The sequence below is a fragment of the Strix aluco genome, chromosome 24, assembly GCF_031877795.1.
Source record: "Strix aluco isolate bStrAlu1 chromosome 24, bStrAlu1.hap1, whole genome shotgun sequence".
NCBI lineage: Eukaryota > Metazoa > Chordata > Aves > Strigiformes > Strigidae > Strix > Strix aluco.
Window position 1 is genome coordinate 10,580,633 of NC_133954.1, and position 26,708 is coordinate 10,607,340.

Consider the following 26,708-nt stretch of genomic DNA (forward strand, 5'->3'; position numbering starts at 1 on the left):
TCTTTAGATCCCCACAGAAGCCTCTTTTCATCCCGCAGCTGAGCCGTGTATCTTAGATAAGCATGTGTCCATAACACATTTCATGCAATTACCTAATGGGGTATCACAAGGGAAACATTTTACACTTGTCTGAGCATTAATGTAGCAGTAATCGGAAAGCAAATCAGAGTTTGGGCTTACTGACTGCTAATTTTGCCTCTGAGGAGTACTATGACAGGAGGTGTTAAAGTTCTACTCACCTGGAATATTTGTATTAATTCTCATCAGCACTGTTGTGCTGAGATTGTAACACATTTGTTGGCTTGGTTAGAACACATTTTAGCTGTCACTTCACACATGTAAATTCTGTCAATGATGTATGTTTGCACTAAGTGGAACAAATTCTTTTACAAGCTTTACAGTGCTACCTATGTCTTAGCATGGAAGACAGCTGCAAGCGTCTCTGCACAGCTTTTGTCTTGACATACTATTTGGAGAAAAAATAGTCTAGGCTATAGAAGGAGGATTAAATTTTTCATTTAGCTTTGACTACCCCCACACCCAATCTTTGCCAGAGAATTCTGTAAGCCTCTGCCAAGCAACGTTCCTTTCTCCCAAGGTGACTTCCAAGAAATGGTATTGCATACAAACTATAAGATTGTTCTTGCTAGTGAGCTAATACTGTCTTAATTTAATGTTTTACTTGTATCAAAAGTTGTTTGCTTGGTGTGAGTCTGCAGTATTTAATCCAATATTTACATAAAAATCTAGTCAATCAATTAGAGGCACGCCATTGACTGTCAGGAGATTGACTAGGAAGAATCACTCCATTTTATAATCTATAAATTTGTTAGCTTACAGACTACCATGGATTTTATCTGTCAGCCTTATGCTGCATTTTTTGTTTCATATGCCAGTCTATTCGTTCACATTAGAATGTCATGCTCTTGTCTCTGTTTCTGTAGGAATGACGTGTCAAGCTAGGACCTCCTATACAGAAGATGAAGTTCTTTGGGGTCACAGATTCCTCCCGGTAATGTCCCTAGAAGATGGCTTTTTCCGTGTCGATTATTCTCAGTTTCATGCTACATTTGAAGTCCCCACTCCTCCTTACAGTGTTAAAGAGCAAGAAGAAAACCTGTCCCTATCATCTCCTTTGAACAGTCCTGGCAATAATAACAAAACCAGAAGAGAACAGGTTTGTTCACTTGACTGTATTGATACTGCAGGAGAGAAAAACAAGCTCCCTTTTAAACTTCAGAAGATTAGCTTGAGAAAGGAAGACCTTCCAAGAAGAGCCCTGAGAATGAGTTCCAGTAACACAGAGAAGACTTGCAGTACCGGAGATCTCTTGAAAATTCAAGAAATACGTCCTATCTCTAACAGTGAAGACAGTGATGACAGGATACAGCTGAAAGCCTTAAAAATAAATGTCGAGGCTTTGACTCAGTCTACCAGTGATCTCAAGTTACAGAAGAACCCTCAAAATATGTGCCCTCTAGAGATGAAACTGGACGATTTTCCTGCCAAACTGTGAAAAATGAACTCTGATTGTCTCTCTTTAAGAGCAGAAGCAACAGCAGTTGTTGGCTGATAAACTTCGAGACTGCTGACCTGAAAGAGTCTTACAGTAAGTCTTACAGTAAATTCATAATTTGGTTTTTCCCCTTTCAGGAAGAAAGATCCTTTTTGTATAATTGTTCTGTACAGATCTAACTTAGGTAGCATAATAGGATTTTGAGGGGCAGTAAGGACCGTTGTGTCAAAGAGCTAGCTGCCCTAAAGACATTTATCGGCATGCTTGTTGCAAATCTACATTGTCTTCCATATACGCATATACTTTTTCATGGCTGCATAGTGAAATGTTCAGAAACCAAGCCAAAAAGGATGTAAAACCAGATGAAACACAATTTTGTGCAGCTCAGATCTCGGACCGTTCCTGATCTATAGAACAGCAGAACACAGGAAGAAACTGTGATGCTGCTCAGTTGTAGTCCAGTTCTCTCTCAGTGAGTCCATTGGAAGGTGGCGTTCCTGTGCAGCCTAGTGCCATGCATCCTTCTTTCTCAATGATTGTGGCATGCCAGCTCCGTGGCCTGAGAATCTCGTTCATTGTCATTAAGGTAAAGGGAGCGGTTTGCAATAGCCATTTGTGTCATTTGACTCACACAAGCTCTCATAAACACGAGGATCGTTTATCCTGTCCAAAATTAGACCCCAGCATTCGATCAGGTGGATCACATGTTGAATTTTAATGACCGTATCGCCACTCACCATGAAGAGAACTTGTGATCGGCAGCTCAACTTAATGGTATGTCTCATACCTCAAATTCATGAAATTTTAGTTTGGAGACTCGTTGTAAGTAAACAAAAGCAAAGCACTAGATAATGCGCAGTCATTACAGGAATGGACAATAGTATGTACACATCTCAGAGTTTTACTAATGAATGGTAGGGTCTTTGATGTTGCTCTTTTTTTTGTTACATTTGCCTTCTTTTATGTGTGATTCTCAATTTTGTAGATTTGACCTTTATGGTATTATGCAATTTATTGCAGGGTAGAACTCTGTTTTAACATAAATATATTAAGATACTGAAAGAAAAGGCAGCTCCGATCTGTAGCATGTTAAGTGTGCAGCTGAGAGAGGGCTTTCATGGTTTTGAGCCTAATGAAGCATTCTCTCAAAGTGCTTCTGGTAGTAATGGTGGTTTACTTTGAATTGTTGAATGAATATTTTAGAAGATCATCACTGGAAGATGGCAACCTTATCTGTAGAAGGGACCAAAAGGATGTCAGTGAATATTTATACAGAGGTGTTGGTATTTTGGTATTCAGTATGTCTTTAAAGTGTTGTACAGCTTTTTCTAAGTGACTGGCCTTGAACAAGAGAGAAATATGCTTTTCTGGTTTTAAAACAGATCTTGCATAACTGAGACTACTGTTTGCCTTAACTGATCATTGTGAAATGGCGAGAACTAAGACTTTGACTTTCTGAGATTTCCTGCAGTTCTACAGAATAATTGCAGAACTATTCAGCTGTTCTGCTGTCCCATCTGAATGTGTGAAAGAGGTCTTTTTTTTCCAGTTGGTGATGAGCAAGCATAATCAGAACTTGCTGGTTTGTAAAATGCAGTGTTCTATAGCTCAGCATACAGGGTGCTTATCACTAGCAGAGCACTCCTGTTACGTGGACAGAATTCGGTCAAATTTAAAAGGGGTCGTGGCCATATCAGTTGGCAACGCATGCCTCGATGACTAGAAAAAAGAGGTAAAGTGATATATCCAAGCCGGGGATGGCTCAGCTTGCATAAATCGCTACTTCTTGCTTTTGATCTCCTGCCTACAGTGTGGAACTGGAAAGTGGTATTTTTTTAAACAGGTAGAATTTGCTTGTTGTTGTTGTTTGTTTTCAACGTGAATTTCAACATTATGTATGTGCTGAAATCTGTATTTTCATTTATTAAATGTATTAGTATGGGTTATTCAGATGACAGCATGAAGTCTTGATGGACGATGACTCTCCCCACTCTTCAGAACAGCCAAAATTGGTATAAAATAAAATTACATCCACCTTGTATCTCAAGCGTTCTTGTGAGTCAGCTCAGAGTGCATTTCTAATAGACACAGAAACAATGAGCAAAAGTACCCTGTATCTGCTTTTTCAGATAGTTACATGAAAGGCTGTTCCGCACATGTCATGCAGCTGTCAGACACGTAAGGCAGTAGTATTCTGTGCTGCTGTGCATTCTGGAGGATGATCCTAAGCTATTTTCAGTTTTCCCAGTTCTGGACTGCTCCTATAGCTACAGAGAAGATTTAATTCTGGCCTCCCAAGACTTGCCTGTAGACCAGTCTCAATGCTAAGCAGAATCTTCACGCTCTAAATGTATTATGGAAGAACTTGCAAGCCGTGTGGTGGTTTTCTGCAATGCCTGCTGTGACAAAAATAATTATCAAAGTACTTCTGGGAACCCTATGGCAACTCTGTTCCTACTGTGTGAAGCAAAAGGATGTCTTCCTGAGACTGAGGGCTGCAGCGTGCATCTCTCCTAACACTATTACTATTACTCTTACTCCTCAAGGACTGTATTTGCTCTGGAAGAGAGTAAGGATGAAGGAGTAGGAAAGCAAACTTAAAAGCAAAATGACACAACAGGGTGACCAGAGATACAGGAGGGCAAGGAGGAAGAGCACAGCCAGCTTTGCGTGGCCCCAGGAGGGCACCAAGGGGCCCCCAGCGACTGCAGAGCCGTGCGTGACCGAGGGGTCACCGGTGCCGCCACCAGGAGCCGGGTCACAGGGTGGATCAAGCCCCGAACTGGAAAGTGGGTGGGAGCAGTACGTGCCCTTGCTTTTTCAGCAGGTGACCCAGCTCTGAGCCTGCTCTGTGGCTACAAATGCAACCCTGCAGCCGGGGTCTCCAGCGGCATGTGCTGCGCCAGCACAGCAAGGGGGATGACTGCCGCCAGGGCAGCCGGCTGAGACACGTGTGTGCATTGCGGCCACCCACCACCTGCCTCCTGATGCTCGGTGCTGGGCAATGCAGGTGGTCAAGATCATGACAAAAACTTTCCCCTGTGCCACCCAGCATTCAGTTCTGTGCTTTGATCTGAGGTCTCGGTTTGATGCTGCACAGGCATGACACACCGTGCCAGACCGGTGAGGCGGCAGGGAGCCGAGAGGTGTGAAATGTGCTTTCAAGCTGCCAGTCTAAGCACAGACAGATGCGATTTCCTCTCAACTACCGGAAATGAATTCCATCCCCAAAGGAAAAAGCTCAAGGGAGGCTGATGACTGCTTGGTGACTTGCCACATCAAGGGCAATGGCAGGAGCTGACCATTCCGCGCCAGACTGAGGAATGCTGGTCCAGTAGCAACTGTTCAGGTTTCACAGAAGGCGAAAGCATAATGGCATCAAGCCCTGTGAAAGTCTCAATCCCAAGTGTTGTTTATATGTAATGATTAATAAATGATTGGTTTACTCTTTGTAATCGTGGCTGTGGCTCCTGCAGTCCCTTTGACTCGGCAAGCGCCTGTGACAGTGTGCCTGAGGGAAGGAGGTTACTTACTGTGTCTGAGGGGTTGGAGCTGGTCCCAAGATCTCTTGGACTCTCTTTGGGGTCACTGGGTGTTCCCAGACAGTCCCCAGTGCTGTTCATAGGGCTGTGGGGGATTTCCCTTGCATTGCCAGGGACTCTCAGGGCTGTTGGTAGCTTATATGTAATCTAAATAGAGATTATATGTAAGTGTAAATAGTTATCTAAGTCTAAATAGATGTAAGTGTAAACAGCGAAGTCTAAATAGATATTCTATGTAAGTGTAAATAGATACGTGTGCAAATATGTATGTCTAGATAGATATTCTGTAAGTGGAAATAGATAATACCTATATATAAAAGACATTTTCTAAATCAATGTATGTGTGTAAATAGATACATAAGTGTAAATGTCTTATGAGATTGTTAAAATGCAAAGAAACCCTGGTCATAGAAAGGATTTAAACTCCCCTCTGGCCTCACGCCCCGAAATATCTCTCTATTGAAGATACAAAAGCACTTTCAGAAGCTGCCTGTTCTCCCCTTTTCCTTTTTCCTTTTCCCATCTCAGTCTGGGTGCGATTTCCCCTAAATGGGGCCTGTCCCTTACAGGGTCCTGCAGGCAGATCAGGAGTCGCTACCATGGCACAAAAATACCTCAAACTCCCTGATCCTGGGTCTGCAATGGGAGGAAAAAACCAGTTTTTTTCGGGAAAAAACCTTCAGTTTAGAGCTCCTGGGAAAGCCAAATCTGCCTGGATTTATGCAGCTGGAGAGCAGAAAACCACATTTTCATGCACAAAACAAAAAAAGCACCAATTTTTATGTTGTGGAGAGATGCTGAAAAAAGCCAAAATGGAGTATTTTGGAAAAGAAAAAACTGCTGATTGCTGCACTACAGAAGTTTCTGTACTACAAGGAGTGCGCATGCGCCGTGGCGGCCCCAGGAGTGCAGATGAGCCATGGCAGCAGCAGCTCCGAGAGGGCGCATGCGCGGCGGTGGCTCCATGCGTGCGCATGCGCGGCGGCGGCTCGGAGAGGGCGCGTGCGCAGTGACGGCTCCTGGAGTTCGCATGCGCCGTGGCACTCCGGTGCGCGGCGGCGCAGGAGGCGGCTTTGCTGCTGTCGTGATATGGCGGCTGCAGGGGCAGGTTTGCTGGCAGTGGGTGAGGGCCGAGGGGAGCGGTGGGGCGGGGGCGGGGTGTCCGCTGCCTGCCGACCGCCCGGCGGAGGCGGGACGGGGTGCTTCACCCCGCCGCTGCAGCAGGGTCCTGTTCCACTGGAGGCGAGGTGGGCTGGGGCAGCCCTGAGCAGTTCCCCGAGAGCGGGAAGAGGGGAAGGAGGCGGGCGTCTCCCCAGGGGCAGTCGCCGGGCGCCTCCGCAACTCACCAGAGCTCCACCTGAGACGCCTCTGGCCCCGCTCGCCTGGTGCAGCTGCCTCGAGCTCCAGCACCTACCCTGAAGCCTGTCCCGTAGCTCCAGGCCACTGCCAAACCCTGTCGTGAGGGCAGCAGGCTGGCCCTCGGTGCATCTGCAGAAGCCCTTGTGGAAGGTGGGGCTCCAGGCGGGAGTGATCTAGGGCAATAATGGTCACTGCTGCCTCTTTTCCTCTTCCAGAGGCCGTGCTGAGGCCACGCTGGTCCGTTCCTGCCCTGGGGATGCCGTTGACCGCGCCCACCTCGGGCTTGCGTGGGGTGTCTGTGCCTGGCCTTGTGCTTCTCAGGGCACGGGGGCTAAAAGGGACAGGCGGAGCTCTTCCCGGCTGTGGACAGCAGCCAGGAGCTGCCGTGGCTGAAGCTGGAGAAGCCAGAGAAAGGGAAAGAAGGAGAAAATCAAGGCCATCTGGGCAGCACCTGCCTCCCACAGCAGGAAGAGAGAGCCTGCCTCTCTGGATGAGGAAGGAGCGCTCTTTACAGTCCGCAGTGGACCAGACTGCCAGCGTGCACCCAGGGTCTGCGTGCGTCACCCCAAGCGCGGTACAGCCACGTAGTGCGTGAGCGAGCGAGGCTGCGTGTGTAGGAAGCCTGCTCTTGTAAGAGCTGAGAGACACCCGCGTATTCTTTTAGGGGGAGGACTGGAGCTACGGTAGAAGAAGGGAGAAGGGAAGGAGAAAGAAGGGTCTGAAGTGGTAAATTTCCCTGGCAGCGCTTAGAGCGAGAGCTGTGGTGAGTCCTGGGACCACAGGGTCCTGTTGCCCCCCGTGTGCATGTGGGCCCTCCTCTGTTGCCCTCTCTATTCAACACTGATATGAACGAAATGGGGTGGGAGGCCAAAACGCGGTGGAAGGTCAGAGAGTAGTAGAGGCCAGAATAATTGGAGGCCGAAATGGGGTGGGAGGCTAAAAAGAGGTGGGAGCCTGGAGGGAAGCAGAGGCCAGAAAAACTGGAGGCCAAAATGGGGTGGGAGGCTAAAAAGAGGTGGGAGGCTGGAAGAAAGCAGAGGCCAGAAAGAATTGGATGCCAAAATGGGGTGGGAGGCTGGAGGGAAGTGGGGCCCAGAAGAAATTGGAGAACGAAATGGGGTGGGAGGCCAAAACGGGGTGGGAGGTCGGAGACTAGTAGAGGCGAGAATAATTGGAGGCCGAAATGGGGTGGGAGGCTACAAAGGTGGGAGTGTGGAGGGAAGTAGAGGTCAGAAAAAGTGGAGCCCAAATTGGGGTGGGAGGCCAAAAAGGAGTGGGAGGCTGGTGAGTAGTAGAGGCCAGAAGAAATTGGAGGCCAAAATGGGGTTGGAGACCCAAACGGGGTGGGAGGCCAGAGGGAAGTAGAGACCAGAAAAAGTGGAGCTCAAAATAGGGTGGGAGGCCAAAAAGGAGTGGGAGGCTGGAGAGTAGTAGAGGCTAGAAAAAATTGGAGGCTGAAATGGTGTAGGAGGCCCAAACAGGGTGGGAGGCCAGAGGGAAGTAGAGGCCAGAAAGAATTGGAGGCTGAATCATGGTGGGAGGCCGAAACATGGTGGGAAGCCAGAGGGAAGTAGAGCCAAGGGAAAAAGTGGAATCCAAAAGGTGGTGTGAGGCCAAAAAGCTGTTGGAGGCCAAAAAGGGGTGGGAGGCTGTAGAGAAGTGGAGGGCAGAAAAAATTGGAGGCCGAATCATGGTGGGAGACCAATAACGGGTGTGTGGCCGGAGGGAACTAGAGGCCAGAAGGGGAGGCCAGAAAGGGGTGGTGTGGGAGGCATTGGCCTGTCAGCCTTGCACAGCCTGTGAGAAAGTGCTAGGCTTTGATGAAAAACAGGCCTTGGAAGAAAGGTAAGAGGCTGTTGAGCTACGCCAAGGTGGCAGCAAAAACCAACGGACAGCTGCAACACTAAACTGTGAAAAAGTACTGAACTGCGAGAAGATGCTACCGCGAGAACAGCGCGTGAACGAGAGGGTGATTGGCCTGCACAGTGCGTGTTAGAGTGGCCTCATGCTGATAGGAGAAATGGTTGATAGCTGTCTAATTGCTGATTTGTTAACTATGAAGTAAGAGCTTTTCTGACAGCATCCGAGAGCATAAGTATGTATCATTGTAACAATAAACGTTCGTGCTTTCTCTCTCTTTCTCTCTGGATTTCTTCTGGAGTCCATGCCTCAGTTGCCACAGGGTGGGAGGCCGGAGAGAAGTAGAGGGCAGAAAAAATTGGAGGCCGAAATGGGGTGGGAAGCCAAAAAAGGGTGGGAGGCTGGAAGAAAGCAGCGGCCAGAAAAACTGGAGGCCAAAAATGAGTGGGAGGCCAAAAAGGGGTGGGAGGTTGGAGAGAAGTAGAGGCTAGAAAAAATTGGAGGTCGAAAAGGAGTGGGAGGCCGAAAAGGAGTGGGAGAGCGGTGAAGAGTAGAGGCCAGAAACAATTAGAAGGCGAAAAGGAGTGGGAGGCCAAAAAGGGGTGGGAGGCCAAAAAAGGGTGGGAGGCTGGAGCCAAGTAGAGGCTAGAAAAAATTGGAGGCCGAAAAGGGGTGGGAGGCCAAAAAGGGGTGGGAGGCTAAAAAAGGGTGGGAGGCTGGAGAGAAGTAGAGGCTAGATAAAATTGGAGGCCGAAAAGGGGTGGGAAGCCAAATAGGGGTGGGAGGCCAAAAAGGGGTGGGAGGCTGGAGACAAGTAGAGGCTAGAAAAAATTGGAGGCCAAAAAGGGGTTGGAGGCCAAAAAGGAGAGACCAGTGAATAGTAGAGGCCAGAAACAATTAGAGGGCGAAAACGGGTGGGAGGCCAAAAAGGGGTGGGAGGCCAAAAAAGGGTGGGAGGCTGGAGAGAAGTAGAGGCCAGAAAGAATTGGAGGTCGAAAAGGGGTGGGAGGCAGAAAAAGGGGTGGGAGGCCAAAAAAGGGTGGGAGGCTGGAGAGAAATAGAGGCCAGAAAGAATTGGAGGCCGAAAAGGAGTGGGAGGCCAAAAAGGGGTGGGAGGCCCAAAAGGGGTGGGAGGCTGGAGAGAAGTTGAGGCTAGAAAAAATTGGAGGTCGAAAAGGGGTGGGAGGCCGAAAAGGGGGTGGGAGGCCAAAAAAGGGTGGGAGGCTGGAGAGAAGTAGAGGCCAGAAAGAATTGGAGGCCGAAAAGGAGTGGGAGGTCAAAAAGGGGTGGGAGGCCAAAAAAGGGTGGGAGGCTGGAGAGAAGTTGAGGCTAGAAAAAATTGGAGGAAAAAAATGGGGTGGGAGGCCAAAAAGGAGCGAGAGACCGGTGAATAGTAGAGGCCAGAAACAATTAGAGGGCGAAAAGGGGTGGGAGGCCAAAAAGGGGTGGGAGGCCCAAAAGGGGTGGGAGGCTGGAGAGAAGTTGAGGCTAGAAAAAATTGGAGGTCGAAAAGGGGTGGGAGGCCGAAAAGGGGGTGGGAGGCCAAAAAAGGGTGGGAGGCTGGAGAGAAGTAGAGGCCAGAAAGAATTGGAGGCCGAAAAGGAGTGGGAGGTCAAAAAGGGGTGGGAGGCCAAAAAAGGGTGGGAGGCTGGAGAGAAGTTGAGGCTAGAAAAAATTGGAGGAAAAAAATGGGGTGGGAGGCCAAAAAGGGGTGAGAGACCGGTGAATAGTAGAGGCCAGAAACAATTAGAGGGCGAAAGGGGTGGGAGGCCAAAAAGGGGTGGGAGGCTGGAGAGAAGTAGAGGCCAGAAAGAATTGGAGTCCGAAAAGGGGTGGGAGGCTGAAAAATGGTGGGAGGCTGGAGAGAAGTTGAGGCTAGAAAAAATTGGAGGAAAAAAATGGGGTGGGAGGCCAAAAAGGAGCGAGAGACCGGTGAATAGTAGAGGCCAGAAACAATTAGAGGGCGAAAAGGGGTGGGAGGCCAAAAAGGGGTGGGAGGCCAAAAAATGGTGGGAGGCTGGAGAGAAGTAGAGTCTAGAAAAAATTGGAGGCCAAAAAGGGGTGGGAGGTCGAAAAAGGGTGGGAGGCTGAAGTAGAGGCTAGAAAAAATTGGAGGCCAAAATGGGGTGGGAGTACAAAAAAGGGTGGGAGGCTGCTGGTAAATAGAGGCGATAAAAAAATTGGAGGCCGAAGTTAGTGGGAGGCAAAAAGGGGTGGGAGGTCAAAAAGGGGTGGGAGGCTGGAGAGAAGTAGAGGCCAGAAAGAATTGGAGGCCGAAAAGGGGTTGGAGGCCAAAAAGGAGTGAGAGACCAGTGAGTAGTACAGGCCAGAAACAATTAGAGGGCAAAAAGGGGTGGGAGGCCGAAAAGGGGTGGGAGGCCAAAAAAGGGTGGGAGGCTGGAGAGAAGTAGAGGCCAGAAAGAATTGGAGTCCGAAAAGGGGTGGGAGGCCGAAAAAGGGTGGGAGGCTGGAGAGAAGTAGAGGCTAGAAAAAATTGGAGGCCAAAAAGGGGTGGGAGGCCAAAAAGGGGTGGGAGGCTGGAGTGAAGTAGAGGCCAGAAAAAATTGGAGGCCAAAAAGGGGTGGGAGGTCGAAAAGGGGTGGGAGGCTGGAGAGAAGTAGAGGCCAGAAAAAATTGGAGGTCGAAAAGGGGTGGGAGGCCACAAAGGGGTGGGAGGCCATAAAGGAGTTAGAGACCGGTGAATAGTAGAGGCCAGAAACAATTAGAAGGCGAAAAGGAGTGGGAGGCCAAAAAGGGGTGGGAGGCTGGAGAGAAGTAGAGGCCAGAAAGAATTGGAGGCCGAAAAGGGGTGGGAGGCCGAAAAATGGTGGGAGGCTGGAGAGAAGTTGAGGCTAGAAAAAATTGGAGGAAAAAAATGGTGTGGGAGACCAAAAAGGAGCGAGAGACCGGTGAATAGTAGAGGCCAGAAACAATTAGAGGGAGAAAAGGGGTGGGAGGCCAAAAAGGGGTGGGAGGCCAAAAAATGGTGGGAGGCTCGAGAGAAGTAGAGTCTAGAAAAAATTGGATGCCAAAAAGGGGTGGGAGGCCAAAAAAGGGTGGGAGGCTGGTGAGAAGTAGAGGCCAGAAAAAATTGGAGGTCGAAAAGGGGTGGGAGGCCGAAAAGGGGTGGGAGGCCAAAAAAGGGTGGGAGGCTGGAGAGAAGTAGAGGCTAGAAAAAATTGGAGGCCAAAAAGGGGTGGGAGGCCAAAAAGGGGTGGGAGGCTGGAGAGAAGTAGAGGCCAGAAAAAATTGGAGGCCAAAAAGGGGTGAGAAGCCAAAAAGGGGTGGAGGCCAAAAAGGAGTGAGAGACCGGTGAATAGTAGAGGCCAGAATCAATTAGAAGGCGAAAAGGAGTGGGAGGCCAAAAAGGGGTGGGAGGCCAAAAAATGGTGGGAGGCTGGAGAGAAGTAGAGTCCAGAAAAAATTGGAGGTCGAAAAGGGGTGGGAGGCCAACTAGGGGTGGGAGGCCAAAAAGGGGTGGGAGGCTGGAGAGAAGTAGAGGCTAGAAAAAATTGGAGGTCGAAAAGGGGTGGGAGGCCACAAAGGGGTGGGAGGCTGAAAAAGAGTGGGAGGCTGGAGAGAAGTAGAGGCCAGAAAAAATTGGAGCCCGAAAAGGAGTGGGAGGTCAAAAAGGGGTGGGAGGCCATAAAGGAGTTAGACACCGGTGAATAGTAGAGGCCAGAAACAATTAGAAGGCGAAAAGGAGTGGGAGGCCAAAAAGGGGTGGGAGGCTGGAGAGAAGTAGAGGCCAGAAAGAATTGGAGTCCAAAAAGGGGTGGGAGGCCGAAAAATGGTGGGAGGCTGGAGAGAAGTTGAGGCTAGAAAAAATTGGAGGAAAAAAATGGTGTGGGAGGCCAAAAAGGAGCGAGAGACCAGTGAATAGTAGAGGCCAGAAACAATTAGAGGGCGAAAAGGGGTGGGAGGCCAAAAAGGGGTGGGAGGCCAAAAAATGGTGGGAGGCTCGAGAGAAGTAGAGTCTAGAAAAAATTGGATGCCAAAAAGTGGTGGGAGGTCGAAAAAGGGTGGGAGGCTGGTGAGAAGTAGCGGCTAGAAAAAATTGGAGGCCAAAAAAGGGTGGGAGGCCAAAAAGGGGTGGGAGGCTGGAGAGAAGTTGAGGCTAGAAATAATTGGAGGCCAAAAGGAGTGGGAGGCCAAAAAGGGGTGGGAGGCCAAAAAGGAGTGAGAGACCGGTGAATAGTAGAGGCCAGAATCAATTAGAAGGCGAAAAGTAGTGGGAGGTCACAAAGGGGTGGGAGGCCAAAAAAGGGTGGGAGGCTGGAGAGAAGTAGAGGCCAGAAGAAATTGGAGCCCGAAAAGGGGTGGGAGGCCAAAAAATGGTGGGAGGCTGGAGAGAAGTAGAGGCTAGAAAAAATTGGAGGCCGAAAAGGGGTGGGAGGTCGAAAAGGGGTGGGAGGCTGGAGAGAAGTAGAGGCCAGAAAAAATTGGAGGCCGAAAAGGGGTGGGAGGTCGAAAAGGGGTGGGAGGCTGGAGACAAGTAGAGGCCAGAAAAAATTGGAGGTCGAAAAAGGGTGGGAGGCCACAAAGGGGTGGGAGGCTGAAAAAGAGTGGGAGGCTGGAGAGAAGTAGAGGCCAGAAAAAATTGGAGGCCGAAAAGGAGTGGGAGGTCAAAAAGGGGTGGGAGGCCATAAAGGAGTTAGACACCGGTGAATAGTAGAGGCCAGAAACAATTAGAAGGCGAAAAGGAGTGGGAGGCCAAAAAGGGTTGGGAGGCTGGAGAGAAGTAGAGGCCAGAAAGAATTGGAGGCCGAAAAGGGGTGGGAGGCCGAAAAATGGTGGGAGGCTGGAGAGAAGTAGAGGCCAGAAAGAATTGGAGGCCAAAAAGGAGTGGGAGGCCAAAAAGGGGTGGGAGGCCCAAAAGGGGTGGGAGGCTGGAGAGAAGTAGAGGCCAGAAAAAATTGGAGGTCGGAAAGGGGTGGGAGGCCGAAAAAGGGGTGGGAGGCCAAAAAAGGGTGGGAGGCTGGAGAGAAGTAGAGGCCAGAAAGAATTGGAGGCCGAAAAGGAGTGGGAGGTCAAAAAGGGGTGGGAGGCCAAAAAAGGGTGGGAGGCTGGAGAGAAGTTGAGGCTAGAAAAAATTGGAGGAAAAAAATGGGGTGGGAGGCCAAAAAGGAGCGAGAGACCGGTGAATAGTAGAGGCCAGAAACAATTAGAGGGCGAAAAGGGGTGGGAGGCCAAAAAGGGGTGGGAGGCTGAAAAATGATGGGAGGCTCGAGAGAAGTAGAGTCTAGAAAAAATTGGATGTCCAAAAGGGGTGGGAGGCCACAACGGGGTGGGAGGCCAAAAAAGGGTGGGAGGCTGGAGAGAAGTAGAGGCTAGAAATAATTGGAGGCCGAAAAGGGGTGGGAGGTCGAAAAGGGGTGGGAGGCTGGAGACAAGTAGAGGCCAGAAAGAATTGGAGTCCGAAAAGGGGTGGGAGGCCGAAAAATGGTGGGAGTCCGGAGAGAAGTTGAGGCTAGAAATAATTGGAGGCCAAAAGGAGTGGGAGGCCAAAAAGTGGTGGGAGGCCAAAAAGGAGTGAGAGACCGGTGAATAGTAGAGGCCAGAAACAATTAGAAGGCGAAAAGTAGTGGAAGGTCACAAAGGGGTGGGAGGCCAAAAAAGGGTGGGAGGCTGGAGAGAAGTAGAGGCCAGAAGAAATTGGAGCCCGAAAAGGGGTGGGAGGCCAAAAAATGGTGGGAGGCTGGAGAGAAGTAGAGGCTAGAAAAAATTGGAGGCCGAAAAGGGGTGGGAGGTCGAAAAGGGGTGGGAGGCTGGAGAGAAGTAGAGGCCAGAAAAAATTGGAGGCCGAAAAGGGGTGGGAGGTCGAAAAGGGGTGGGAGGCTGGAGACAAGTAGAGGCCAGAAAAAATTGGAGGTCGAAAAGGGGTGGGAGGCCACAAAGGGGTGGGAGGCTGAAAAAGAGTGGGAGGCTGGAGAGAAGTAGAGGCCAGAAAAAATTGGAGCCCGAAAAGGAGTGGGAGGTCAAAAAGGGGTGGGAGGCCATAAAGGAGTTAGACACCGGTGAATAGTAGAGGCCAGAAACAATTAGAAGGCGAAAAGGAGTGGGAGGCCAAAAAGGGGTGGGAGGCTGGAGAGAAGTAGAGGCCAGAAAGAATTGGAGGCCGAAAAGGGGTGGGAGGCCGAAAAATGGTGGGAGGCTGGAGAGAAGTTGAGGCTAGAAAAAATTGGAGGAAAAAAATGGTGTGGGAGGCCAAAAAGGAGCGAGAGACCGGTGAATAGTAGAGGCCAGAAACAATTAGAGGGCGAAAAGGGGTGGGAGGCCAAAAGGAGTGGGAGGCCAAAAAGGGGTGGGAGGCCAAAAAGGAGTGAGAGACCGGTGAATAGGAGAGGCCAGAAACAATTAGAGGGCGAAAAAGTGTGGGAGGCCAAAAAGGGGTGGGAGGCCAAAAAATGGTGGGAGGCTGGAGAGAAGTTGAGGCTAGATAAAATTGGAGGCCGAAAAGGGGTGGGAGGCCAAAAAGGAGTTAGAGAACGGTGAATAGTAGAGGCCAGAAACAGAGGGTGAAAAGGGGTGGGGGGCCAAAAAGGGGTGGGAGGCCAAAAAGGGGTGGGAGGCTGTAATAGAGAGTAGAAAAAATTGGAGGCCAAAATGGGGTGGGAGTACAAAAAAGGGTGGGAGGCCGCTGGTAAATAGAGGCCATAAAAAATTTGGAGGCCCAAAGTTAGTGGGAGGCAAAAAGGGGTGGGAGGTCAAAAAGGGGTGGGAGGCTGGATAGAAGTTGAAGCTAGAAATAATTGGAGTCCAAAAAGGGTTGGGAGGCCAAAAAGGGGTGGGAGGCTGGAGAGAAGTAGAGGCCAGAAAGAATTGGAGGCCGAAAAGGGGTGGGAGGCCCAAAAAGGGTGGGAGGCTGGAGAGAAGTACAGGCCAGGAAAAATTGGAGGCCAAAAAGGGGTGGGAGGCCGAAAAAGGGTGGGAGGCTGGAGAGAAGTAGAGGCCAGAAAGAATTGGAGTCCGAAAAGGAGTGGGAGGTCAAAAAGGGGTGGGAGGCCCAAAAGGGGTGGGAGGCTGGAGAGAAGTAGGGTCTACAAAAAATTGGAGGTCGAAAAGGGGTGGGAGGCCACAAAGGGGTGGGAGGCCAAAAAAGGGTGGGAGGCTGGAGAGAAGTAGAGGCCAGAAAAAATTGGAGGCCGAAAAGGGGTGGGAGGTCGAAAAGGGGTGGGAGGCTGGAGACAAGTAGAGGCCAGAAAAAATTGGAGGTCGAAAAGGGGTGGGAGGCCACAAAGGGGTGGGAGGCTGAAAAAGAGTGGGAGGCTGGAGAGAAGTAGAGGCCAGAAAAAATTGGAGGCCGAAAAGGAGTGGGAGGTCAAAAAGGGGTGGGAGGCCATAAAGGAGTTAGAGACCGGTGAATAGTAGAGGCCAGAAACAATTAGAAGGCGAAAAGGAGTGGGAGGCCAAAAAGGGGTGGGAGGCCAAAAAGGGGTGGGAGGCTGGAGAGAAGTAGAGGCCAGAAAGAATTGGAGTCCAAAAAGGGGTGGGAGGCTGAAAAATGGTGGGAGGCTGGAGAGAAGTTGAGGCTAGAAAAAATTGGAGGAAAAAAATGGGGTGGGAGGCCAAAAAGGAGCGAGAGACCGGTGAATAGTAGAGGCCAGAAACAATTAGAGGGCGAAAAGGGGTGGGAGGCCAAAAAGGGGTGGGAGGCCAAAAAATGGTGGGAGGCTGGAGAGAAGTAGAGTCTAGAAAAAATTGGAGGCCAAAAAGGGGTGGGAGGTCGAAAAAGGGTGGGAGGCTGAAGTAGAGGCTAGAAAAAATTGGAGGCCAAAATGGGGTGGGAGTACAAAAAAGGGTGGGAGGCTGCTGGTAAATAGAGGCCATAAAAAAATTGGAGGCCGAAGTTAGTGGGAGGCAAAAAGGGGTGGGAGGTCAAAAAGGGGTGGGAGGCTGGAGAGAAGTAGAGGCCAGAAAGAATTGGAGGCCGAAAAGGGGTTGGAGGCCAAAAAGGAGTGAGAGACCAGTGAGTAGTACAGGCCAGAAACAATTAGAGGGCAAAAAGGGGTGGGAGGCCGAAAAGGGGTGGGAGGCCAAAAAAGGGTGGGAGGCTGGAGAGAAGTAGAGGCCAGAAAGAATTGGAGTCCAAAAAGGGGTGGGAGGCCGAAAAAGGGTGGGAGGCTGGAGAGAAGTAGAGGCTAGACAAAATTGGAGGCCAAAAAGGGGTGGGAGGCCAAAAAGGGGTGGGAGGCTGGAGTGAAGTAGAGGCCAGAAAAAATTGGAGGCCAAAAAGGGGTGAGAAGCCAAAAAGGGGTGGAGGCCAAAAAGGAGTGAGAGACCGGTGAATAGTAGAGGCCAGAATCAATTAGAAGGCGAAAAGGAGTGGGAGGCCAAAAAGGGGTGGGAGGCCAAAAAATGGTGGGAGGCTGGAGAGAAGTAGAGTCCAGAAAAAATTGGAGGTCGAAAAGGGGTGGGAGGCCAACTAGGGGTGGGAGGCCAAAAAGGGGTGGGAGGCTGGAGAGAAGTAGAGGCTAGAAAAAATTGGAGGTCGAAAAGGGGTGGGAGGCCACAAAGGGGTGGGAGGCTGAAAAAGAGTGGGAGGCTGGAGAGAAGTAGAGGCCAGAAAAAATTGGAGCCCGAAAAGGAGTGGGAGGTCAAAAAGGGGTGGGAGGCCATAAAGGAGTTAGACACCGGTGAATAGTAGAGGCCAGAAACAATTAGAAGGCGAAAAGGAGTGGGAGGCCAAAAAGGGGTGGGAGGCTGGAGAGAAGTAGAGGCCAGAAAGAATTGGAGTCCAAAAAGGGGTGGGAGGCCGAAAAATGGTGGGAGGCTGGAGAGAAGTTGAGGCTAGAAAAAATAGGAGGAAAAAAATGGTGTGGGAGGCCAAAAAGGAGCGAGAGACCAGTGAATAGTAGAGGCCAGAAACAATTAGAGGGCGAAAAGGGGTGGGAGGCCAAAAAGGGGTGGGAGGCCAAAAAATGGTGGGAAGCTGGAGAGAAGTAGAGGCTAGAAAAAATTGGAGGCCGAAAAGGGGTGGGAGGTCGAAAAGGGGTGGGAGGCTGGAGAGAAGTAGAGGCCAGAAAAAATTGGAGGCCGAAAAGGGGTGGGAGGTCGAAAAGGGGTGGGAGGCTGGAGACAAGTAGAGGCCAGAAAAAATTGGAGGTCGAAAAAGGGTGGGAGGCCACAAAGGGGTGGGAGGCTGAAAAAGAGTGGGAGGCTGGAGAGAAGTAGAGGCCAGAAAAAATTGGAGGCCGAAAAGGAGTGGGAGGTCAAAAAGGGGTGGGAGGCCATAAAGGAGTTAGACACCGGTGAATAGTAGAGGCCAGAAACAATTAGAAGGCGAAAAGGAGTGGGAGGCCAAAAAGGGTTGGGAGGCTGGAGAGAAGTAGAGGCCAGAAAGAATTGGAGGCCGAAAAGGGGTGGGAGGCCGAAAAATGGTGGGAGGCTGGAGAGAAGTAGAGGCCAGAAAGAATTGGAGGCCAAAAAGGAGTGGGAGGCCAAAAAGGGGTGGGAGGCCCAAAAGGGGTGGGAGGCTGGAGAGAAGTAGAGGCCAGAAAAAATTGGAGGTCGGAAAGGGGTGGGAGGCCGAAAAAGGGGTGGGAGGCCAAAAAAGGGTGGGAGGCTGGAGAGAAGTAGAGGCCAGAAAGAATTGGAGCCCGAAAAGGAGTGGGAGGTCAAAAAGGGGTGGGAGGCCAAAAAAGGGTGGGAGGCTGGAGAGAAGTTGAGGCTAGAAAAAATTGGAGGAAAAAAATGGGGTGGGAGGCCAAAAAGGAGCGAGAGACCGGTGAATATTAGAGGCCAGAAACAATTAGAGGGCGAAAAGGGGTGGGAGGCCAAAAAGGGGTGGGAGGCTGAAAAATGGTGGGAGGCTCGAGAGAAGTAGAGTCTAGAAAAAATTGGATGTCCAAAAGGGGTGGGAGGCCACAACGGGGTGGGAGGCCAAAAAAGGGTGGGAGGCTGGAGAGAAGTAGAGGCCAGAAAGAATTGGAGGCCGAAAAGGGGTGGGAGGTCGAAAAGGGGTGGGAGGCTGGAGACAAGTAGAGGCCAGAAAGAATTGGAGTCCGAAAAGGGGTGGGAGGCCGAAAAATGGTGGGAGTCCGGAGAGAAGTTGAGGCTAGAAATAATTGGAGGCCAAAAGGAGTGGGAGGCCAAAAAGTGGTGGGAGGCCAAAAAGGAGTGAGAGACCGGTGAATAGTAGAGGCCAGAAACAATTAGAAGGCGAAAAGTAGTGGAAGGTCACAAAGGGGTGGGAGGCCAAAAAAGGGTGGGAGGCTGGAGAGAAGTAGAGGCCAGAAGAAATTGGAGCCCGAAAAGGGGTGGGAGGCCAAAAAATGGTGGGAGGCTGGAGAGAAGTAGAGGCTAGAAAAAATTGGAGGCCGAAAAGGGGTGGGAGGTCGAAAAGGGGTGGGAGGCTGGAGAGAAGTAGAGGCCAGAAAAAATTGGAGGCCGAAAAGGGGTGGGAGGTCGAAAAGGGGTGGGAGGCTGGAGACAAGTAGAGGCCAGAAAAAATTGGAGGTCGAAAAGGGGTGGGAGGCCACAAAGGGGTGGGAGGCTGAAAAAGAGTGGGAGGCTGGAGAGAAGTAGAGGCCAGAAAAAATTGGAGCCCGAAAAGGAGTGGGAGGTCAAAAAGGGGTGGGAGGCCATAAAGGAGTTAGACACCGGTGAATAGTAGAGGCCAGAAACAATTAGAAGGCGAAAAGGAGTGGGAGGCCAAAAAGGGGTGGGAGGCTGGAGAGAAGTAGAGGCCAGAAAGAATTGGAGGCCGAAAAGGGGTGGGAGGCCGAAAAATGGTGGGAGGCTGGAGAGAAGTTGAGGCTAGAAAAAATTGGAGGAAAAAAATGGTGTGGGAGGCCAAAAAGGAGCGAGAGACCGGTGAATAGTAGAGGCCAGAAACAATTAGAGGGCGAAAAGGGGTGGGAGGCCAAAAGGAGTGGGAGGCCAAAAAGGGGTGGGAGGCCAAAAAGGAGTGAGAGACCGGTGAATAGGAGAGGCCAGAAACAATTAGAGGGCGAAAAAGTGTGGGAGGCCAAAAAGGGGTGGGAGGCCAAAAAATGGTGGGAGGCTGGAGAGAAGTTGAGGCTAGATAAAATTGGAGGCCGAAAAGGGGTGGGAGGCCAAAAAGGAGTTAGAGAACGGTGAATAGTAGAGGCCAGAAACAGAGGGTGAAAAGGGGTGGGGGGCCAAAAAGGGGTGGGAGGCCAAAAAGGGGTGGGAGGCTGTAATAGAGAGTAGAAAAAATTGGAGGCCAAAATGGGGTGGGAGTACAAAAAAGGGTGGGAGGCCGCTGGTAAATAGAGGCCATAAAAAATTTGGAGGCCCAAAGTTAGTGGGAGGCAAAAAGGGGTGGGAGGTCAAAAAGGGGTGGGAGGCTGGATAGAAGTTGAAGCTAGAAATAATTGGAGTCCAAAAAGGGTTGGGAGGCCAAAAAGGGGTGGGAGGCTGGAGAGAAGTAGAGGCCAGAAAGAATTGGAGGCCGAAAAGGGGTGGGAGGCCCAAAAAGGGTGGGAGGCTGGAGAGAAGTACAGGCCAGGAAAAATTGGAGGCCAAAAAGGGGTGGGAGGCCGAAAAAGGGTGGGAGGCTGGAGAGAAGTAGAGGCCAGAAAGAATTGGAGTCCGAAAAGGAGTGGGAGGTCAAAAAGGGGTGGGAGGCCCAAAAGGGGTGGGAGGCTGGAGAGAAGTAGGGTCTACAAAAAATTGGAGGTCGAAAAGGGGTGGGAGGCCACAAAGGGGTGGGAGGCCAAAAAAGGGTGGGAGGCTGGAGAGAAGTAGAGGCCAGAAAAAATTGGAGGCCGAAAAGGGGTGGGAGGTCGAAAAGGGGTGGGAGGCTGGAGACAAGTAGAGGCCAGAAAAAATTGGAGGTCGAAAAGGGGTGGGAGGCCACAAAGGGGTGGGAGGCTGAAAAAGAGTGGGAGGCTGGAGAGAAGTAGAGGCCAGAAAAAATTGGAGGCCGAAAAGGAGTGGGAGGTCAAAAAGGGGTGGGAGGCCATAAAGGAGTTAGAGACCGGTGAATAGTAGAGGCCAGAAACAATTAGAAGGCGAAAAGGAGTGGGAGGCCAAAAAGGGGTGGGAGGCCAAAAAGGGGTGGGAGGCTGGAGAGAAGTAGAGGCCAGAAAGAATTGGAGTCCAAAAAGGGGTGGGAGGCTGAAAAATGGTGGGAGGCTGGAGAGAAGTTGAGGCTAGAAAAAATTGGAGGAAAAAAATGGGGTGGGAGGCCAAAAAGGAGCGAGAGACCGGTGAATAGTAGAGGCCAGAAACAATTAGAGGGCGAAAAGGGGTGGGAGGCCAAAAAGGGGTGGGAGGCCAAAAAATGGTGGGAGGCTGGAGAGAAGTAGAGTCTAGAAAAAATTGGAGGCCAAAAAGGGGTGGGAGGTCGAAAAAGGGTGGGAGGCTGAAGTAGAGGCTAGAAAAAATTGGAGGCCAAAATGGGGTGGGAGTACAAAAAAGGGTGGGAGGCTGCTGGTAAATAGAGGCCATAAAAAAATTGGAGGCCGAAGTTAGTGGGAGGCAAAAAGGGGTGGGAGGTCAAAAAGGGGTGGGAGGCTGGAGAGAAGTAGAGGCCAGAAAGAATTGGAGGCCGAAAAGGGGTTGGAGGCCAAAAAGGAGTGAGAGACCAGTGAGTAGTACAGGCCAGAAACAATTAGAGGGCAAAAAGGGGTGGGAGGCCGAAAAGGGGTGGGAGGCCAAAAAAGGGTGGGAGGCTGGAGAGAAGTAGAGGCCAGAAAGAATTGGAGTCCAAAAAGGGGTGGGAGGCCGAAAAAGGGTGGGAGGCTGGAGAGAAGTAGAGGCTAGACAAAATTGGAGGCCAAAAAGGGGTGGGAGGCCAAAAAGGGGTGGGAGGCTGGAGTGAAGTAGAGGCCAGAAAAAATTGGAGGCCAAAAAGGGGTGAGAAGCCAAAAAGGGGTGGAGGCCAAAAAGGAGTGAGAGACCGGTGAATAGTAGAGGCCAGAATCAATTAGAAGGCGAAAAGGAGTGGGAGGCCAAAAAGGGGTGGGAGGCCAAAAAATGGTGGGAGGCTGGAGAGAAGTAGAGTCCAGAAAAAATTGGAGGTCGAAAAGGGGTGGGAGGCCAACTAGGGGTGGGAGGCCAAAAAGGGGTGGGAGGCTGGAGAGAAGTAGAGGCTAGAAAAAATTGGAGGTCGAAAAGGGGTGGGAGGCCACAAAGGGGTGGGAGGCTGAAAAAGAGTGGGAGGCTGGAGAGAAGTAGAGGCCAGAAAAAATTGGAGCCCGAAAAGGAGTGGGAGGTCAAAAAGGGGTGGGAGGCCATAAAGGAGTTAGACACCGGTGAATAGTAGAGGCCAGAAACAATTAGAAGGCGAAAAGGAGTGGGAGGCCAAAAAGGGGTGGGAGGCTGGAGAGAAGTAGAGGCCAGAAAGAATTGGAGTCCAAAAAGGGGTGGGAGGCCGAAAAATGGTGGGAGGCTGGAGAGAAGTTGAGGCTAGAAAAAATAGGAGGAAAAAAATGGTGTGGGAGGCCAAAAAGGAGCGAGAGACCAGTGAATAGTAGAGGCCAGAAACAATTAGAGGGCGAAAAGGGGTGGGAGGCCAAAAAGGGGTGGGAGGCCAAAAAATGGTGGGAAGCTGGAGAGAAGTAGAGGCTAGAAAAAATTGGAGGCCGAAAAGGGGTGGGAGGTCGAAAAGGGGTGGGAGGCTGGAGAGAAGTAGAGGCCAGAAAAAATTGGAGGCCGAAAAGGGGTGGGAGGTCGAAAAGGGGTGGGAGGCTGGAGACAAGTAGAGGCCAGAAAAAATTGGAGGTCGAAAAAGGGTGGGAGGCCACAAAGGGGTGGGAGGCTGAAAAAGAGTGGGAGGCTGGAGAGAAGTAGAGGCCAGAAAAAATTGGAGGCCGAAAAGGAGTGGGAGGTCAAAAAGGGGTGGGAGGCCATAAAGGAGTTAGACACCGGTGAATAGTAGAGGCCAGAAACAATTAGAAGGCGAAAAGGAGTGGGAGGCCAAAAAGGGTTGGGAGGCTGGAGAGAAGTAGAGGCCAGAAAGAATTGGAGGCCGAAAAGGGGTGGGAGGCCGAAAAATGGTGGGAGGCTGGAGAGAAGTAGAGGCCAGAAAGAATTGGAGGCCAAAAAGGAGTGGGAGGCCAAAAAGGGGTGGGAGGCCCAAAAGGGGTGGGAGGCTGGAGAGAAGTAGAGGCCAGAAAAAATTGGAGGTCGGAAAGGGGTGGGAGGCCGAAAAAGGGGTGGGAGGCCAAAAAAGGGTGGGAGGCTGGAGAGAAGTAGAGGCCAGAAAGAATTGGAGGCCGAAAAGGAGTGGGAGGTCAAAAAGGGGTGGGAGGCCAAAAAAGGGTGGGAGGCTGGAGAGAAGTTGAGGCTAGAAAAAATTGGAGGAAAAAAATGGGGTGGGAGGCCAAAAAGGAGCGAGAGACCGGTGAATAGTAGAGGCCAGAAACAATTAGAGGGCGAAAAGGGGTGGGAGGCCAAAAAGGGGTGGGAGGCTGAAAAATGGTGGGAGGCTCGAGAGAAGTAGAGTCTAGAAAAAATTGGATGTCCAAAAGGGGTGGGAGGCCACAACGGGGTGGGAGGCCAAAAAAGGGTGGGAGGCTGGAGAGAAGTAGAGGCCAGAAAGAATTGGAGGCCGAAAAGGGGTGGGAGGTCGAAAAGGGGTGGGAGGCTGGAGACAAGTAGAGGCCAGAAAGAATTGGAGTCCGAAAAGGGGTGGGAGGCCGAAAAATGGTGGGAGTCCGGAGAGAAGTTGAGGCTAGAAATAATTGGAGGCCAAAAGGAGTGGGAGGCCAAAAAGTGGTGGGAGGCCAAAAAGGAGTGAGAGACCGGTGAATAGTAGAGGCCAGAAACAATTAGAAGGCGAAAAGTAGTGGAAGGTCACAAAGGGGTGGGAGGCCAAAAAAGGGTGGGAGGCTGGAGAGAAGTAGAGGCCAGAAGAAATTGGAGCCCGAAAAGGGGTGGGAGGCCAAAAAATGGTGGGAGGCTGGAGAGAAGTAGAGGCTAGAAAAAATTGGAGGCCGAAAAGGGGTGGGAGGTCGAAAAGGGGTGGGAGGCTGGAGACAAGTAGAGGCCAGAAAAAATTGGAGGTCGAAAAGGGGTGGGAGGCCACAAAGGGGTGGGAGGCTGAAAAAGAGTGGGAGGCTGGAGAGAAGTAGAGGCCAGAAAAAATTGGAGGCCGAAAAGGAGTGGGAGGTCAAAAAGGGGTGGGAGGCCATAAAGGAGTTAGACACCGGTGAATAGTAGAGGCCAGAAACAATTAGAAGGCGAAAAGGAGTGGGAGGCCAAAAAGGGGTGGGAGGCTGGAGAGAAGTAGAGGCCAGAAAGAATTGGAGTCCGAAAAGGGGTGGGAGGCCGAAAAATGGTGGGAGGCTGGAGAGAAGTTGAGGCTAGAAAAAATTGGAGGAAAAAAATGGTGTGGGAGGCCAAAAAGGAGCGAGAGACCGGTGAATAGTAGAGGCCAGAAACAATTAGAGGGCGAAAAGGGGTGGGAGGCCAAAAGGAGTGGGAGGCCAAAAAGGGGTGGGAGGCCAAAAAGGAGTGAGAGACCGGTGAATAGGAGAGGCCAGAAACAATTAGAGGGCGAAAAAGTGTGGGAGGCCAAAAAGGGGTGGGAGGCCAAAAAATGGTGGGAGGCTGGAGAGAAGTTGAGGCTAGATAAAATTGGAGGCCGAAAAGGGGTGGGAGGCCAAAAAGGAGTTAGAGAACGGTGAATAGTAGAGGCCAGAAACAGAGGGTGAAAAGGGGTGGGGGGCCAAAAAGGGGTGGGAGGCCAAAAAGGGGTGGGAGGCTGTAATAGAGAGTAGAAAAAATTGGAGGCCAAAATGGGGTGGGAGTACAAAAAAGGGTGGGAGGCCGCTGGTAAATAGAGGCCATAAAAAATTTGGAGGCCCAAAGTTAGTGGGAGGCAAAAAGGGGTGGGAGGTCAAAAAGGGGTGGGAGGCTGGATAGAAGTTGAAGCTAGAAATAATTGGAGTCCAAAAAGGGTTGGGAGGCCAAAAAGGGGTGGGAGGCTGGAGAGAAGTAGAGGCCAGAAAGAATTGGAGGCCGAAAAGGGGTGGGAGGCCCAAAAAGGGTGGGAGGCTGGAGAGAAGTACAGGCCAGGAAAAATTGGAGGCCAAAAAGGGGTGGGAGGCCGAAAAAGGGTGGGAGGCTGGAGAGAAGTAGAGGCCAGAAAGAATTGGAGTCCGAAAAGGAGTGGGAGGTCAAAAAGGGGTGGGAGGCCCAAAAGGGGTGGGAGGCTGGAGAGAAGTAGGGTCTACAAAAAATTGGAGGTCGAAAAGGGGTGGGAGGCCACAAAGGGGTGGGAGGCCAAAAAAGGGTGGGAGGCTGGAGAGAAGTAGAGGCCAGAAAAAATTGGAGGCCGAAAAGGGGTGGGAGGTCGAAAAGGGGTGGGAGGCTGGAGACAAGTAGAGGCCAGAAAAAATTGGAGGTCGAAAAGGGGTGGGAGGCCACAAAGGGGTGGGAGGCTGAAAAAGAGTGGGAGGCTGGAGAGAAGTAGAGGCCAGAAAAAATTGGAGGCCGAAAAGGAGTGGGAGGTCAAAAAGGGGTGGGAGGCCATAAAGGAGTTAGAGACCGGTGAATAGTAGAGGCCAGAAACAATTAGAAGGCGAAAAGGAGTGGGAGGCCAAAAAGGGGTGGGAGGCCAAAAAGGGGTGGGAGGCTGGAGAGAAGTAGAGGCCAGAAAGAATTGGAGTCCAAAAAGGGGTGGGAGGCTGAAAAATGGTGGGAGGCTGGAGAGAAGTTGAGGCTAGAAAAAATTGGAGGAAAAAAATGGGGTGGGAGGCCAAAAAGGAGCGAGAGACCGGTGAATAGTAGAGGCCAGAAACAATTAGAGGGCGAAAAGGGGTGGGAGGCCAAAAAGGGGTGGGAGGCCAAAAAATGGTGGGAGGCTGGAGAGAAGTAGAGTCTAGAAAAAATTGGAGGCCAAAAAGGGGTGGGAGGTCGAAAAAGGGTGGGAGGCTGAAGTAGAGGCTAGAAAAAATTGGAGGCCAAAATGGGGTGGGAGTACAAAAAAGGGTGGGAGGCTGCTGGTAAATAGAGGCCATAAAAAAATTGGAGGCCGAAGTTAGTGGGAGGCAAAAAGGGGTGGGAGGTCAAAAAGGGGTGGGAGGCTGGAGAGAAGTAGAGGCCAGAAAGAATTGGAGGCCGAAAAGGGGTTGGAGGCCAAAAAGGAGTGAGAGACCAGTGAGTAGTACAGGCCAGAAACAATTAGAGGGCAAAAAGGGGTGGGAGGCCGAAAAGGGGTGGGAGGCCAAAAAAGGGTGGGAGGCTGGAGAGAAGTAGAGGCCAGAAAAAATTGGAGGCCGAAAAGGAGTGGGAGGTCAAAAAGGGGTGGGAGGCCATAAAGGAGTTAGACACCGGTGAATAGTAGAGGCCAGAAACAATTAGAAGGCGAAAAGGAGTGGGAGGCCAAAAAGGGTTGGGAGGCTGGAGAGAAGTAGAGGCCAGAAAGAATTGGAGGCCGAAAAGGGGTGGGAGGCCGAAAAATGGTGGGAGGCTGGAGAGAAGTAGAGGCCAGAAAGAATTGGAGGCCAAAAAGGAGTGGGAGGCCAAAAAGGGGTGGGAGGCCCAAAAGGGGTGGGAGGCTGGAGAGAAGTAGAGGCCAGAAAAAATTGGAGGTCGGAAAGGGGTGGGAGGCCGAAAAAGGGGTGGGAGGCCAAAAAAGGGTGGGAGGCTGGAGAGAAGTAGAGGCCAGAAAGAATTGGAGCCCGAAAAGGAGTGGGAGGTCAAAAAGGGGTGGGAGGCCAAAAAAGGGTGGGAGGCTGGAGAGAAGTTGAGGCTAGAAAAAATTGGAGGAAAAAAATGGGGTGGGAGGCCAAAAAGGAGCGAGAGACCGGTGAATATTAGAGGCCAGAAACAATTAGAGGGCGAAAAGGGGTGGGAGGCCAAAAAGGGGTGGGAGGCTGAAAAATGGTGGGAGGCTCGAGAGAAGTAGAGTCTAGAAAAAATTGGATGTCCAAAAGGGGTGGGAGGCCACAACGGGGTGGGAGGCCAAAAAAGGGTGGGAGGCTGGAGAGAAGTAGAGGCCAGAAAGAATTGGAGGCCGAAAAGGGGTGGGAGGTCGAAAAGGGGTGGGAGGCTGGAGACAAGTAGAGGCCAGAAAGAATTGGAGTCCGAAAAGGGGTGGGAGGCCGAAAAATGGTGGGAGTCCGGAGAGAAGTTGAGGCTAGAAATAATTGGAGGCCAAAAGGAGTGGGAGGCCAAAAAGTGGTGGGAGGCCAAAAAGGAGTGAGAGACCGGTGAATAGTAGAGGCCAGAAACAATTAGAAGGCGAAAAGTAGTGGAAGGTCACAAAGGGGTGGGAGGCCAAAAAAGGGTGGGAGGCTGGAGAGAAGTAGAGGCCAGAAGAAATTGGAGCCCGAAAAGGGGTGGGAGGCCAAAAAATGGTGGGAGGCTGGAGAGAAGTAGAGGCCAGAAAAAATTGGAGGTCGAAAAAGGGTGGGAGGCCACAAAGGGGTGGGAGGCTGAAAAAGAGTGGGAGGCTGGAGAGAAGTAGAGGCCAGAAAAAATTGGAGGCCGAAAAGGAGTGGGAGGTCAAAAAG

General features: G+C 51.1%; 1 protein-coding gene across 8 annotated transcripts in view; it reads left to right on the top strand.

Annotated features, from left to right (window-relative positions):
• LOC141934424 (G protein-activated inward rectifier potassium channel 1-like) overlaps nt 1-4,971 on the top strand; it is a 19,407-nt gene extending 14,436 nt beyond the window's left edge. For 5 of the 8 annotated variants that reach the window (XM_074849872.1, XM_074849875.1, XM_074849871.1 and 2 more), the window contains exon 6: nt 945-4,971. In XM_074849872.1, the coding sequence (XP_074705973.1) occupies nt 945-1,516 (572 nt within the window). In that variant the 3' untranslated portion in view covers nt 1,517-4,971. The remainder of the gene's footprint in view (nt 1-944) is intronic. The other 3 variants (XR_012626321.1, XM_074849878.1, XM_074849876.1) reach the window with 3 other exon arrangements.
• The last annotated feature ends 21,737 nt before the right edge of the window (nt 4,972-26,708 follow it).